This window comes from Maniola hyperantus, chromosome 18 (genome assembly GCF_902806685.2).
Source record: "Maniola hyperantus chromosome 18, iAphHyp1.2, whole genome shotgun sequence".
Classification (NCBI taxonomy): Eukaryota; Metazoa; Arthropoda; class Insecta; order Lepidoptera; family Nymphalidae; genus Maniola; species Maniola hyperantus.
In genome coordinates this window covers 10229100-10245324 of record NC_048553.1, presented here as the reverse complement: position 1 = coordinate 10245324, position 16225 = coordinate 10229100, and the positions used below count along the sequence as shown (strand labels likewise).

At 39.4% G+C, this 16225-nt stretch overlaps 1 protein-coding gene across 7 annotated transcripts in view; it reads left to right on the top strand.

Moving 5' to 3' along the window:
- Positions 1-16225, top strand: part of puf (ubiquitinyl hydrolase 1 puf) — a 70561-nt gene that overhangs the window by 25294 nt on the left and 29042 nt on the right. For 4 of the 7 annotated variants that reach the window (XM_069504503.1, XM_069504502.1, XM_069504500.1 and 1 more), the window contains exons 21-38: positions 131-307; positions 1710-2031; positions 2820-2944; positions 3533-3652; positions 4716-4838; positions 5073-5213; positions 5446-5569; positions 6310-6524; positions 7336-7504; positions 8435-8661; positions 9413-9616; positions 10171-10343; positions 10924-11090; positions 12295-12385; positions 14022-14199; positions 14443-14583; positions 15225-15379; positions 16084-16210. In XM_069504503.1, coding sequence (XP_069360604.1) covers positions 131-307; positions 1710-2031; positions 2820-2944; positions 3533-3652; positions 4716-4838; positions 5073-5213; positions 5446-5569; positions 6310-6524; positions 7336-7504; positions 8435-8661; positions 9413-9616; positions 10171-10343; positions 10924-11090; positions 12295-12385; positions 14022-14199; positions 14443-14583; positions 15225-15379; positions 16084-16210 — 2979 coding nt within the window. The remainder of the gene's footprint in view (positions 1-130; positions 308-1709; positions 2032-2819; positions 2945-3532; positions 3653-4715; positions 4839-5072; positions 5214-5445; positions 5570-6309; positions 6525-7335; positions 7505-8434; positions 8662-9412; positions 9617-10170; positions 10344-10923; positions 11091-12294; positions 12386-14021; positions 14200-14442; positions 14584-15224; positions 15380-16083; positions 16211-16225) is intronic. The other 3 variants (XM_034978354.2, XM_069504501.1, XM_069504499.1) reach the window with 2 other exon arrangements.

Below are 16225 nucleotides of genomic sequence, written 5' to 3'. Positions count from 1 at the left end.
GACGTAGAGTGCGCTCTATAGATCCCACCCTCAGAGTGAGAAGGGGTTTGGCCATAGTCTACCACGTTGGCGAAGTGCGGATTGGCAGACTATAATATGGGTAGTGTAACTCAATGTTTCTATTCCACAGATGGTATACGTATCCGTGGGAGTGGGCAGCCGCGGCGCGTGGGCCGAGTGGCCGTCGGCCCAGCCGGCGCCGGCGCGAGCTCGCCTGCCCACGCATCTGCTCCTCGACCCCACTTACTTCCACCACCTCTTCACGCTCATGCAAGCCTTGGGACAGATGAAGGAGCCTGGTACCGGGGTATGTTTGAACCTTTATGTTTCTTAGATGTTATAGGTATATAGGCTAATAAAATAGTTATTGTACCACCTAATCGCGCATGCCACGTCCACATCTAGTAGACACAATTAACAACTAACATTTCTGTATATCTTTTAACTTGTTATCATACAATAATTGTAGTCAGTTTTGTGGACTAATAAAAAAAAAAAAAAAAAAAAATTTAAGTGATCTTGTAAAGTGGTGATAGCAAAAAGATTACCCGGCTGAGTTTGTTGGGGGCTCTTCTCAGACCTGGGCGCGTTTGGAACCTTCGTAGCTTTAGTTTTAAGTACGTATTAATTATCACCACTTTATCATCTTACAAATTAAAATTTTGACTATCAGTAAGCGTAAAATTTTACCTATTCTGAATAAATAATTTGAGTTTGAGTTTATAAGTTCCACAAATTGCTAATGCGCGTGGCCGCCATTTTAGTGACGTCAGCACTAGACTGAAGTTTCGAGCTGATGGTATATTTTTATTTCGGCTGACGTCAATCGATGTTAATGAGACATGGTTGAGACATGGTTCCAGCGGAATAGCAATTTGCGGTATTTATACCATGGCTGTAAAAGCTGAAAAGATAAAGAATATTTCTCATTCGGTACCATGGACGTTGGAGTTGAGATGTCCTAGAGTGATGACCGCGTAACTGGAGCACTCTTTAGCAAAATGGACTGATGGTAAAAAGAGGTTGGCGGAAAGTGGCTGTACTCGGGGATGTTTGAAGTTTTGTATTTCTTGCCTTTTTGTTTGTGTTTCTTTGTGCATCTTTAGAAGAAACGATGGTGTTTGGATCTAGAAAATCGTAAAGACCGCGTACTAGTAAGTTCAGTGTAGTGTGGCGCTCTTCACCACGCTTGACTGATGACATATAGACAGCAGAAAGTGGCTGGATGAGAACAGCCAAGGCTCTGGTGTGTTGACGATCATCAGAAAAGGCAAAAGTCCAACAGCGGACGTCTACACGATAAAATTATGTAGATGATGCGTCGGCGTGGGCATCGTGTCGCTTGGGCGGAGGTGTTCCACAATCAGTACCCTTATTATAAATGCGAAAGTGTGTTTGTTTGTTGGTTTGTCCTTCAATCACGTCGCAACGGTGCAACGGATTGACGTTTTTTTTGCATGGGTATAGATAAAGACCAGGAAAGTGACGTAGGCTACTTTTATCCCGGAAAATCAAAGAGTTCCTACGGGATTTTTAAAAACCTGAATCCACGCGTACGAAGTCGCGGGCATCAGCTAGTAAATAATAAACGCCTATAATCCTTACATCATCCCAAACGACACTGGCTATAATTTTCACTTAATAAACACTAGACTTTAATGAAAACCACTGTCGGGTTTTTGAGAACTTTTTAAAATTATTCGTTTCAGGAACCGATAGCACACACAAAAGCGCAACTCTTATCCCGCCGAGTATGGGACATCCTTCAAGCCGTCCCACTTAACCCAACTCTGTTAGAAGCATTCCAAAACCCCTCAGAAAACAAACTACCAGAGCTCCTAGACCCGAACAGTCCACAGAAACTAATGTATTCCTTACACATAATAGATAAACTTAGTTCGAACAATGGCCCCAATGCGAAGGAAGCTGGGGCTTTAGAAAAGACTGAAGATAAGGCTGCGGTTGAGAATTGGAATGAACTTTTTATTAAGAAAGGAGGATTGAGGTTGCTTTATGATATTATGATGTCAGGTAAGTTTATTAATTTTTTATTGTTTCTAATGCTTAGAGGCTCGAGTTTTTGAGTAATAAAAACCGGCCAAGTGCGAGTCAGGCTCGCGCAATGAGGGTTCCGTACTACAGTTGTATTTTTTCGACATTTTGCAGGATATTTCAAAAACTATGATACATAAAAATAAATAAAAATCTGTTTTAGAATGCACAGGTGAAGACCTTTCATATGATACCCCACTTGATATAGTTATCTTACTTAGAAAATTGAAAATGCTAATTATTAGTTCATGACCACACTTTAATTTTTTTTGTGTGATGTAAGTCTAAATTCACGGTTTTCAGATTTTTCCCCAAATGCCAGCTATAAGACCTACCTACCTGCCAAATTTCATGATTCTAGGTCAACGGGAAGTACCCTGTAGGTTTCTTGACAGACAGACAGACAGACAGACAGACAACAAAGTGATCCTATAAGGGTTCCGTTTTTCCTTTTGAGGTATGGAACCCTAAAAATTACACTAAAGTTTACATCAGTTTTTAAATATTTATTCAGTCTATTTTATGGTCAACACTGGACCGGAACTTAATAATTTTTATAAATCATTTTAAAAGACACTATTTACCGGATATTTGACACCCTAATCAGCGAATTTTTACTCTCCAATTCTGCACTAGATATAGATTACTGATTAACCATCTTCAAAAATGGAGAAGGTTCTAAATTCGACGCGTATTTTTTTTCTTTTGCTATGAAACGAAATATGGATTGGCCGTTTTTCGTGTTGTCAATATAGAATTTTCTACAGGTGTGTTACAACGAAGTGACGACAGCGAATGGCGACAGGACTGTCTAGCTCTGCTCTTACAACTGCTGTGTCGAATCGGGACATTACCTTCTGGCGAAACCGGACAGACGCCAAAACTACATCCTGTATGTTGTTGTACCTATCTACTTAGTCAATTAGATTTTTAAGTTCAAATATTGCAATGAAACAAGTGAAATGTTTGCTTGACATATTTGCAACACGTACAAAAATAATTACCAATGAATGTATCAATTTGGTTTGAAATCAAAGGTCCCATTGGTGATAACTTCATTGTGAAAATTCTCGATACTAAATTGAAACCGGACAGACACCAAAACTACACCCTGTACGTTATATCCTTTAAGTTTAAATATTGTAATGTTACAAATGAAATGCTCTTATATTTGCTTTACATCTTAGCAATACCTACAAAAATCATTACCAATGAAAAATCTATCGGTATGGTTTCAATAGCTCTAGTTTGGTCGTAAAAAATCTTTAAACTAAATCAATTTGATAATTGAGTCTAAAAGCAATGCGCTATCTCTCTCTCTCTCTCTCTCTTTCTCTCTCTCTCTCTCTCTCTCTCTCTTGCTTTTGATCTGTAATTTTTAAGAGTTATGTATAGCCAAATTAGCAAGTAATAAATAATTTTTAAATTATGTGCTTTAAACCTATTAATCAGTTCGAGGGATTTCTTGTCTTTTTTTCAGGCCTTACTGTCCCTAATGAACGTGGAGGAAACAACAGAAAGGCTAATATCAATATTGTGTGAAGCAGCTACTATGAAAGAACCCACCACATATAAGACTGGTTTTTGGGGACGAGCACAGGTAAGTTTTAATAATTAACGCAGAGTTCAAAACAAACTTTAATCATTAAACTAATTTAATCTCAAGAATTCATGTCTGTTTTGAAGCAACTTGATTATCCCCATAAAAGTTTAATTGAATAAAAATATTTTATTATTATTCATGTTTGGCGCTGATAGCAGCAGTGAGCGTCATGTGAGGGTAATAAATAAATAAAATAAAATAGCCTTTATTCTCTGATACAATAGTTATATATCTTATATTACTAACTAACCGTATTACTAATTTCTTATTTCATATTATTTAATTATCCTATCCTACATAATTTATCCTCAGATACAGATCAGGTTGTCCTCTTTGGACATAGGCCTCCTCTAGACTTGTGAGGGTACTCGGAACTAAATGTTACACGTGTCAACACGTAGATCAAAGTGTCACTTTTGATTCCTGGTACGCTTGGTGGAGCACTTTGAATCGGCACAAAAATTAATGTCCATATCGTGATATATTCGGAACGTGCCCAAGAATTGTTTGACCTGGTTCCTCCTTTACCTTTCTACTATCGTACCGCAAGGCATCGCCAAGGTCCGCATCCGTACGTAGCCGAAATTCCACAGACACGTACGAAGCGATTTGCCTCCTCGTTTTAAATTCGAACCGGTAGTATATATGGAATGCCTTTCTGGCATCAATTTCCCGTTCCAATTTTAATATGGGTAAGTTCCTTCAAGTCAAGAGTCAATAGGTATTTTCTAGGCGAGCGCGTTCCATCTTAGGCTACATCATCACTTGCCAGCAGATCTGATGGCAGCCAAGTGCTAGTCTATAAATCCCATTAATATTATAAATGTGTTGTGGATGTGGATGTTTGGATGTTTGTTACTCAATCACGCAAAAACGGCTGCACGGATTTGGATGAAATTTGAAATGGAGATAGATTATACCCTGGATTAGCACGTAGGCTACTTTTATCCCAGAAAATCAAAGAGTTCCCGCGGGATTTTGAAAAACGTAAATCCACGCGGACGAAGTCGCGGGCATCAGTTAGTTTAAAAATAAATAAATAGGATGATTTGTTGAATAGGTGGTACAGCACGCAATGCGACTGTGCGTGGTGTGGGCGCGCGGCGGCGGAGACGCGGTGTCGCTCGCGTGGTCGCTACGACGCGCCGCGCCGCGGCTGCTGCTTGACGACGCGGATCCTGCGGTAAGATCATCAACAGGTTTCCTCACGATGATTATCGTCACCGTTAAAACTAGTTATATTGAGTTGGTTAAAACGCACATAACTCCAAAAAGTTAAAGGTGCGTGCCGGGACCGAATTTCGGACCCCGAATAGGGGGCTGACGACTGAACCACTAAGATAAAAGTACTATACAAGTCTCAGCCGAAATAACAATTAACCGCAGCTATATTATCTCAACGTATCCATCACCAAAGGTCCGTCGCGAGGCGGGAAGTGCGCTATATAGGCTGTGCGCGGGCGGCGAGACCGCAGTACTGGCGCCGTTGCTGCAACTGCTGCTGCAGCACTTGCCGCGCGCAGCAGACATGCGTCCGCACCCGCAGCACCATCACGAGGTAAATAAAACCACGGATTCATGGTAAAATTTTGTTTACAAATAAAGTTGAATGAACGTGTTGCTGTTATATAATAAACTGAAGTTGATGATATTATAAAACTTTTTTCTACATTTCTTAAAACATATATGTGTATATGTGTGCAAACCAGGCCACTTGGGTGATGTGAATTCGTTTGTGAGCCCTCATCTATACCTACTATTATAAGTCCCAAGTAAATTGACCCTGTCAGCAGTTCTCTCAGGTGGTACATCACCACGCGGAGGAAGGCAAGGAGCCGTACGGGCCGGCCTGCAGAGACTACTTCTGGCTGGTCTGTAGATTAATAGACGGACTTCCGGAGGACTTTTTTAAAGGTACGTATTTCAATTCACATCGACTTTTCGCAAATTTTGAATATAATATTTTTCTTTAACATAACAAAATGTCTTTGTGCTGTTCAAAATCAATACCGATCCTACCCAAAATATTAATCATGGTGTTTCACTGTCACAAACAGTTTTAATTCTAATTGAAAAACAATCAAGAATAAATACTTAATGTACAAATACTCTGTTTTTCCTTGCCAGACAGCATGTTTTTGGTTTTGTATCTCATGGTGCCATTTGGTTGGACACAATCACCTAAATTAAATCAAAAATTGCTAGTCGCAAAAGTACTGTCCTTGTCACAATGTTCTTTGTGGATAAATAAGAAGGCTATTTTAGGCTTGTCAAATTAGGGATCGTGTACAGATGTTCCATTTCACGAAAACCGTTTGGCTATGTTTGTGTGAGTGCACACGTATACATTGTCATAGTGTGCGTGGCGCTGAGTTCGACCGCGACGCGGTTTACCTTACGCACACAAATGCGATAACGCCCCTCACTACTACAACCAAGGATAAGCAGTCATCGTGAAATAGAACATCTTTATAATCCGTACCAAATGACGTTTCACGCGCCATTTTAACTCTATGAGTCAACTGCCATGTCAAAAGTACGGTTTACCTTTGAAATAAGGACTAAAATCGTACTTTTGACATGACAAACCACAAAGTTAAAATGGCGCGTGAGAAATCATTTTGTACTACTACAGTGCAATTTTTTTGCTATAGAAGGTGCAGTATCAGAGGACATTGGAGCGCCAGACCTCAATGAACTTTGCGAACAGATCCGATGTTCGCTGGAAAAGCGAGAAATCATAGAGAAACGCTCGGAGCCTTGCACTCCCGATGACGGGCTGTACGGCCAGTTGAGTTTGTTGACGCATTTGCTCAAACACCCGCTGAGGTTTAAAAACTCTGACCAAGGGACTAGAACTTTGGAAATGGTGAGTTTTGTTACGTGACTTTTGACTCGCCCCGGCTTCGCACGGGTGCAATGTAGATACCACTATACAAAAGGATAAGGCAGCATTTTTTGGTGAATGCTTCTCAGTCGACTTGATATTGTCCGACATCATGAATAATTGTCGTCATATTTCAACAAATTAGCACAAAAAAAATTAAATTTCACAAATAAACCTATTAATTTGAGTTTATGCTTCTACAAGCTTCTTCAGTTTCTCGTATCGACACCTTAAAAGAAAAAAACCGGCCAAGTGCGAGTCCAGAGTCCAGACTCGCGCACTGAGGGTTCCGCACTACAATCGTATTTTATCGATATTTTGCACGATAAATCAAAAACTATTATGCCTAAAAATAAATAAAAATCTGTTTTAGAATGTACAAGTAAAGCCCTTTCATATGATACCCCACTTGGTATAGTAATCTTACTTTGAAAGTAAAAAATAGCAAAATTTGTTCATGAACACAGTTTCATTTTTTTCTTTTCTTGTGATGTAACCACAAAGTCAAGGTTTCAGAGTTTTCCCCTCATGTCTGCTGTAAGACTTACCTTCCTGCCAAATTTCATGATTTTAGGTCAACTGGAAGTACCCTATAGGTTTCTTGACAGACAGACAGACACAACAAAGTGATCCTATAAGGGTTCCTTTTTTCCTTTCGAGGTACGAAACCCTAAAAATACACCTAAGCTTCTTAAAGAAAACGCAAATGGCTACATCCTAAATTATTCAAACAACTTTTAGCTCAATAAAAGTATTTGTCTACAAGCAAATTATCATTTGCAAAAATTGGCAGGTGTTCGAATTTCTTTTCGACGTACCGAACCCGTCGCAACGCAACCTACCCAAGTGCAAATCGCAGAAGTCCCGCGCCGCCGCCTACGACCTGCTAGTGGAACTGGTGAGAGGGGCGCCTGACAACTATATGGTGCTGCACAATAAGCTGATGGAGCACCATAAACCTGGTGAGTTTAAATAACTTTTGGCTTTAAAATCTATGGTAGTCGGAAAATGCATATACATTTTGGTTTTAGGGATAATGGGGCCGATTCTCTTGTACAGTTCTTACAATTCATGAAGGCGAGTGAACTTTACTTGTGGTTACGTCGTATACATGGATGTTGCGTAAGTGTGCGTGCCTGTCGGACCAATCAGTCACGAGCAAGCGCTCGCAAACGCACACATTCACATTACCTTACTTATGCCGATACCACTTTAACACAAGCATGAGCCACTCGCCCTCGTGAAATGCAAGAACAATCTCTAAACTAAATTAACGGGTCTAAATCTAGTGCTATCCTTTTCCGCACGCAAAGTTATGAAAGAGATAGCAATAGATTTAGACGTGTCATTTTAGTTAAGTTTAGAGTTTGTGTACAACGGAATTAGCCACATTGTATCGGGGAGGTATTAGAAACTTCAATCAATTCGGATTTTTCGTTTTGTTTTTGATATTGAGGTAAAACTAAAAAAAAAAACTAAAAAAAACTTCGACCATTTGCTTTCTTTTAAACATGATTGTCATCAAGCAATAAAAAAACCTTATCAACCATACCAACTTACTCATGCAAAAAAAATGGGATCCGATTTATTTTATTTTATTGAACACTACAAAAATCGGTACAGAGAACAAACATAAAAATCTCCAGAGCCTCGATAGCTCAACGGTTAAAGTAGCAGACTGAAAACCGAAGCATCGCCAGTTCAAACTTTTGCACTGTCGTACCTACTCCTAGCACAAGCTTTACGCTTGATTGGAGGGGAAGGGGAATATTAGTTACAATGATAAACTTGGCTAATATTATTTAAAAAAAAATATGGCAGTCGCTATCGCTACCTAGCTTCTGTATAGTCTGTCCTTCCGGCGCAAGCTATACCGGTTTGTCTGCTTGTAGGACCTCAATCATCCTACCCGTGGGACTACTGGCCTGCTGACGAATCAAGGTCGGAATGTGGATACGTTGGGCTGACGAACTTAGGAGCTACCTGTTACATGGCGTCTTGTATGCAGCATCTGTATATGATGCCGCCGGCAAGGGCGGCGGTACTGAGCGCCGACCCCGCGGCCAGCAGGCACGGGACCACTTTACACGAGATGCAGAGGATGTTCGCTTATCTTATGGTGAGTGTCTGGTGCCACATGGCGTCATGCATATGATCTTCGTTTATCTTACGATTAGTGTGAGTTAGATTGAAAAAATCCTCTTTGGTGTGTTATGCAAAATCCTATACCCTTTATGAGATCGTTATCTAACTTGAATAAAACTTCATGGTTGCATTGTTATTACTTATTAATATTAATAATTTTAATTTTTTTCTCACAGTATAGTAAGTACAATCTTAATTAAATTGAAGACTCCAAAGTGATCATAATACTATCTATACATATCTCACACCCGGCTTTACTCACGTGTTTAGTCGATGTTAGCCCGACTAGTTGTAGCAGAGTCTCAACCGCGACGCGTGTGCGATCTGACTCCCTTTGAAAGAGGACCCCGGATGGGTTCGAAACTAGTCGGGCTAACGTCGACTAAACACGTGAGTAAAGCCGTGTGTGAGATTTGTATAATGGAAATCACTCACGATAGTTAAAACGGTAAAATAATACCACCTATTCATTTCATACGAAACCTCTCACTAGATCTACATTGAGAAAATCAATCTGGCAGTTATATAAACTTGATGTCTATGAATATTGTTTTTCCTTCATTTTGTCTTAAAATAAACACATTCTGCAAAATCTTGATCAAATGCTGGGCCCATAACCAGTTAGGAGTAACTGGTTATGGGCCCAGTTATAAAAACAGATTTTTTCACAGTAGAGCTTGTTACGTAACGTGTATAGAAGTTAAAAATAGATACTTATGCTTTAGGAAAGTGAAAGAAAAGCGTACAACCCTCGCAGTTTCTGCAAAGTTTATCAAATGGACCATCAGCCACTCAACACGGGCGAGCAAAAGGACATGGCGGAGTTCTTCATCGATCTCGTGTCCAAACTCGAGGAGATGACGCCGGAGCTGAAGAAACTGGTCAAGACGCTCTTTTGTGGCGTTCTCAGCAATAATGTGGTGTCTTTGGTACGTTTGTTGAACTTCTGGCCCTTTGCCTATGTTGTTTTTTTTTTCGGTACAAGTTAACCCTTGACTGCAATCTCACCTGATGGAAGTGATGATCCAGTCTAAGATGGAAACGGGCTAATCTGGAAGGGGGTATGGCAGTTTTCTATTAAACCTATACACCTTTGGTTTTTACACGGCATCGTACCGGAACGCTTAATCGCTTGGCGGCACGGCTTTGTCAGTAGAGTGGTAACTAGCCAAAGTCGAAGCCTCCCATTAAACCGGGACCTCCCACTAATAAGACCGCTAGTTCACGACTGCGCTTTGGAGGTGTTTAGTGTTTCATGCAGTTTTTACGTATATTTCTTTCGTACAATCTTGTGAATCACTTCATATTTTTTCAATTTTATCAATTGGACGTAATTACGCAAAAAGATATTCAACTTAATGTTTGAACTTTAAGTTGAATAAATAAAACTAACTCTATGTGGGTTGGGGATCGTTTTTGTTAAAATATGTCTAATCTAAAATATTTTAGTCATTTTTTTTAAATATTTTTTTAATTTCGCTAGGATTGTCCACACGTTTCAAGAACGTTAGAGGAATTCTACACGGTCCGATGCCAAGTGGCGGACATGCGGAACCTGCATCAGAGCTTAGACGAAGTGACTGTAAAAGATACGTTAGAGGGCGACAACTGCTACACATGTTCACAGTGTGCCAACAAAGTGCGGGCGGAGAAACGGTAAGAAATGTTCATCTTCAGGGTGCTTTGTGAAAGCATGCCTTAATTATAAACCTGAATAACAAAAAAATGTTCTTATGTGTCATTCTTTCGTAAGTCTCTCGTCATTAATTATTCCTGTTTGAATAATTTAAATGTGTCATTGAAAGCAGCCTTTGAGCAAGTGTAATTTCAACTTCATCATTCTTCCACCAACATTTTCATAATCTGTTTAATATTTGAAATAAATGACCTGATTTTATGATACTGATTCATCATTGTCAAATAAATGACCTGATTTTATCATACTGATTCATCATCTAAATATATAAAAGGAAAAGGTGACTGACTGACTGACTGACTGACTGACTGACTGATCTATCAACGCACAGCTCAAACTACTGGACGGATCGGGCTGAAATTTGGCATGCAGATAGCTATTATGACGTAGGCGTCCGCTAAGAAAGGATTTTGGAAAATTCAACCCCTAAGGGGGTGAAAATGGGGGTTTGAAATTTGTGTAGTCCATGCGGACGAAGTCGCGAGCATAAGCTAGTTGTGAAATAAATGACCTGATTTTATCATACTGTTTTTTTTATAGAGCGTGTTTTAAGAAACTCCCGCGCATTCTCTGCTTCAACACAATGCGGTACACGTTCAACATGCTAACGATGTTAAAGGAGAAGGTCAACACGCACTTCTCTTTCCCGATGCGGCTCGACATGTCCGGCTATGTCGAGAAGCATCTCATGCCGGCGCAGTATCAAGGTATGTTATAGTCGTAGATAGAGTGATAAAGGTAGATGCAGGAACGTTTGCTTTCTCATTGGCACTAAAAAGAGAGCACAGATAAAGTTACCAATGTGATAAACAGAGACGCAGCTAACCTATTTTTTGTCCCTTATCGTGTAACTGGTTTTTTTTCAAGAATACATACAACTAACATACAAGAAGTTGCAAAACAAACTTTGAGAATTCGTGGCGTAATTGTATTTCTCATGAGTTATTTACTTGTTTTCACATAAAACACGTTTAATACAAATATTGTGGATCGGTTAATACAAATATTGGCACCGATTCTAAGCACAACCTAATTTTAGAGTATTCCCACCCTCTTCTTACTATTGTAATATGAAAAGGACAGAAGCAGTTTGACATTTCTAAATTTAATTTTTAGATGGTAAAACCCGTGATTTTAGCACGCACTCGCGAACCTACTGTTTAAATTTGTATTGTGCACTAAAATTAAGAGTCTTTAAATGTGAAAGTCATGTTCCGTTCCTTTTTTAGCATTAGTAAAAAGAAAAGGATGCAGATACTCTAAATTTAGTTTAGAGAGAGACTAGAGAATCGGGGCCATTGACTATTTTAGCGTTTAAACTACCGTGAGTGATTTCCATTCTAAATAACTACTACACACGTAAGTAAAGCCGGGACAGGTATTAAATATTGACTACTAAACAATGGTAATAATTGTCGTGTTATTCATCGTTACGTCGTGCTATCGTTATCTCATACGCGGTTACACAGTACTTACATCTACCTATTATTCTATCTACGGTTATAGTGTAATTTTAATTGCCTCTTTGATTTTTTTATGTGGCTCTACGGCTCTGGGTTCTAGGCCTTTTGGGCTTTGCGTTGTCGAGTGGCTAGTTTATTTGACGGTCTATTATAAGTCCAAAATAACCTCAATAAAAAATGCCTCAATAGCACAATGGTTATGGAGGGGACTGAATTTTAAAAAGTCAGCGGTTCAAACCACACCCGTTGCGGTATTGACGTACCCATTCCCAGTACAAACTTTACGCTTAGTTGGAGGAGAAAGGGGAATATTAGTCATGATTAACATAGCTAATATTCCTTAAAAATATCCAAATGTTACTGCCCGTTAGAAGCTCCTCGCTTCTTCCTTTCCCTTAGTATGTATACTTGGTAATATGTCATATTTATATTTGAAATATCTTTTCAGAGGAGAAAAGAAAGTCAGCTGAGTTGAAAAAGGATGGCGAAGGAAGTTCGTTTAATGAAATGGAAGAATTAGAATCTGAAGAGCATTATGAGTAAGTTTTCTTTTATTTTGTTTTTTTAAAATTATGCTCCAAATATTTGTTTAATACATCTTTATTGCTTCAAACTATGACAAAGAACAATAAAAATATGACAATTAATAATTAAGTCTGATTTTTAATTCGGTGGGATCCTGACAATTGTCATTTTATATGTTTATATTTTATTTGATAAAAGTTTACAAGGTATATATATATATATATATATATACAATAATACATAACCCTGGTAGAAGCAATGCAAAGTTCCGTTACAAAGTTCAATACACGTTGGGTGGGGTATTTGTATAAAAAACGGGGTTACCGCCTCAAGTTCGGTTTTACCCTAAATCTCTGTCAACATAAAAATACCCGTCAGCCGTAGGTAAGTATACGTACGTAAGTACGTAGGTAATTGTTTCGACACTGATATAATAATAAAGTGTGTCACTTAAATTCAAAATAAACTTACACTTTTATAGAATCCATAGCCTATTTTATTGCTCTTTTTCTGTGGGAACTGTTTTATCTCTGGTAACATTATGAAACGTCAGAATAGGCTAGTTGACACTTTTTTTAAGTAGGTCTTAAATGGTTAATATTTGTCCTATTAGATCAAAAAAATTAACACTATATTTTTTTGCGCCCTAAAAACCGTAAAACTTTAATTTAAAAATATATTTTTCTTAGACAGGTGAAAACACTGTCGGCCATGTTTGGCCGATAGATTATCTGTGCTCTGACGTCATGCATTTGTAAACAGCAGCATAACCTCCCAAAGTTTAATAAACATGACTTCTATACTAGTTTACATGAAAAATATAGTAATTATCGTTTTTGTATCATCCGAGAATGCAAAAACGCATCGATAAAGACCACAGGAAAGTTGTGGATTAGAGTGCCCAGTGAAATAAATATACGTAACACGCGAAGACTTGCTTAAAGGGATCCTATATGACTAACGACTGCAATCCAAATTTATTTTTGCAAAGATCACTTTGTTGTAAGTCTTACTTAATAACTTATTCAATTTATAAAGAGAAAACGATAATTTTTTATGTTTACTATGAGTTTTTAGAAATATATAAAAACTAGCTTATGCTCGTGACTTCGCCCGCGTGGACTTCATAAATTTCAAACCCCCATTTAACCCACTCAGGGGTGGAATTTCAAAAAATCCTTTCCTACCTTCTCTTTACCTACAAAGAACACACCCACCAAATTTCATGTATCCTAACCAGCTGTTAGATGTTTAGGCTGTGCGTTGATATTTAAGTTTGTCAGGACTTTAAATTTTATATATATGGATACTACGTTAGTCCACGCGTGACATAGGGATGACATTTCTTTGTTTACATATTTAATGACGTCACATCATGGCTGACAGCGTTTTCTGCGTTTCAAATAAAAATAAAAACTGTATTTTTTTAATTGGATTTATATATCCATCCTGCGTTTTTAATAATTGTTATTGATATATTTCGTTGTCTTAAGCAAAATACTATAATAAATAATCATATATTGGACGAAATTAGATATGAGTCAAGTAGCCTATTCCATGGACTTAAAAATCAGACTAGGTGCTGTGTTTTAAGTTCTAGTTAGTCTGTGTTTATCAGAACTTTATTTCATGACTGTATTGTTACTATAGGTACGAACTAATAGGCGTGACAGTACACACGGGCACTGCGGACGGCGGACATTACTACTCGTTCATCCGGGATCGCGAGCATGACCACCACGACCGCTGGCTACTGTTCAATGATGCTGAGGTCAAGTCGTTCGATCCTGCGCTGCTAGCTGCTGAATGCTTCGGGGGAGAGATGACCGTGAGTATCACTGTTGATTTAGGGTGTTTACGTAGTCATTAGATAGAATAATAGTATTAAGGGATGTTTAAATTTAATGTATGTATAGCACGCGACAGGTCGAGATGACAATCGCCGTAATAATAGTTATCTGCATACAAAATTTGCCGTTTAGTAGTTTGAGCTGTGCGTTGATAGATCAGTCAGCCAGTCAGTTTTTCCTTTTATATATTTAGAAGTATTCAATATCAATGTCCCTTTCAGAGTAAAACATACGACTCAGTGACGGACAAGTTCATGGACTTCTCGTTCGAGAAGACAAACAGCGCGTATATGCTTTTTTATGAGCTCAGCGCGCCGCGGGCTCAGCGGGGCTCCGACACCGGCCAGCAGGAGGAGGCACAGGTATAGAACAACACCATAATTATTATGTACCGAATAAAAGACGACCTCCCTGGCTCAGCGGTAAGCGCTGTGGTCTTATAAGTGGTGCTGGGTTCGATTCCCGGCAGAGGGTTGGAATTTTATAATTTCTAAATCTCTGGTCTGGTCTGGTGATGCTTCGGCCGTGGTTAGTTACCACCCTACGAGCAAAGCACCTACCTAGTTAAGTTCTTTTCATTTGTCTAGATATTTTGCAATGCTGTGTACACATTTTATAGATACATTTATCAGCCTGTGTTTGTTTATAAGTGTCGTAGTTTGTGTTAAATTAATGTATATTGTGTGTTCCTAATAAATAAATAATAAAAAAAGCTGTTCCTCCAAGCGATTTTCGTTGCGAAATGATGCCGTGTAGAAACCAAAAAGTGCCATATCGCTTCCAGGTTAGCCCGCTTCAGACCGCACATCTCCGCTTTGGTGGAGTCCAGGCCTCAACTGGGAGTGTCAGAACCGCGTTTGCAATGTGGCAGGGCGAGGTAGACTTTGGCTATTAAGATGGAATTCGAATAATTTGCATCCCAGTTTATGTTTATTGTTAATAGTTTTATTATTCCCAATGCTTTCTTACCCGCGTCTAAAGATATGGCAATTATTTATTGCAGTCCTCGCGAGCTGAAGAAAGTCCCAGTTCCGCCCTTGAAAGACGGGGCGAAACAATCCCAGCAGTGAACCTCCCGCCCGACCTCTTGCGGTGGATATGGGACGACAACATGCAGTTTTTACACGACAAGAACATTTTCCAGCATCCCTATTTCACGTATGTATCACTACCCATATAATTAATACGAAAGTGTGTTTGTTGGTTAATTGGTGTTGGTTTGTCCATCAATCACGCCGCAACGGATTGGCATGATTTTTTGCATGGATGTGGATTGCAGTTAAGAACCTGGAGCTACTTTTTATCCCGGAAAATCGAAGAGTGTACGGGATTATAAAAACCTAATTTCAATTCAGTCGCGGGCATCAGCTAGTAAATAGTATGGAAAAGTTTTTGTACCCAACAGCCCATTCACATGGGCTGTTGCTATTTCAATGTAGTCCTGACGACCTCCCTGGCGTAGTGGTGAGCGCTGTGGTCTTATTAGTGGGAGGTCCCGGGTTCGATTCCTGGCAGGGGTTTGGAATTTTATAATTTCTAAATTTCTGGTCTGGTCTGAGGCTTCGGCCGTGGCTAGTTACCACCCTACCGGCAAAGCCGTGCCGCCAAGCGATTTAGCGTTCCGGCACGATGCCGTGTAGAAACCAAAGGGGTATGGGTTTAATAAAAACTGCCATACGCCTTCCAGGTTAGCCCGCTATCATCTTAGACTGCATCATCACTTACCATCAGGTGAGATTGCAGTCAAGGGCTAACTTGTATCTGAATAAAAAAAAATTAAAAAAAAAGTTTAGCGAGACAGGAACGAGAACATGCTTTGGTTTTGCTGGGTGCCCCGTCAGCTCACGGTATTTTCGATGCAGGTTCATGGGCCAGATGTGCAGTTCGGTGCCGCAGTCGCTGCTGACGCTCCGGCCGGAGGTCACGGAGGTGGCTGCGAGACTGTCCACATCTTTCTTCATCGAAACATTCATACATGCTAAAGAAAAGGTATTTTTAATAAAC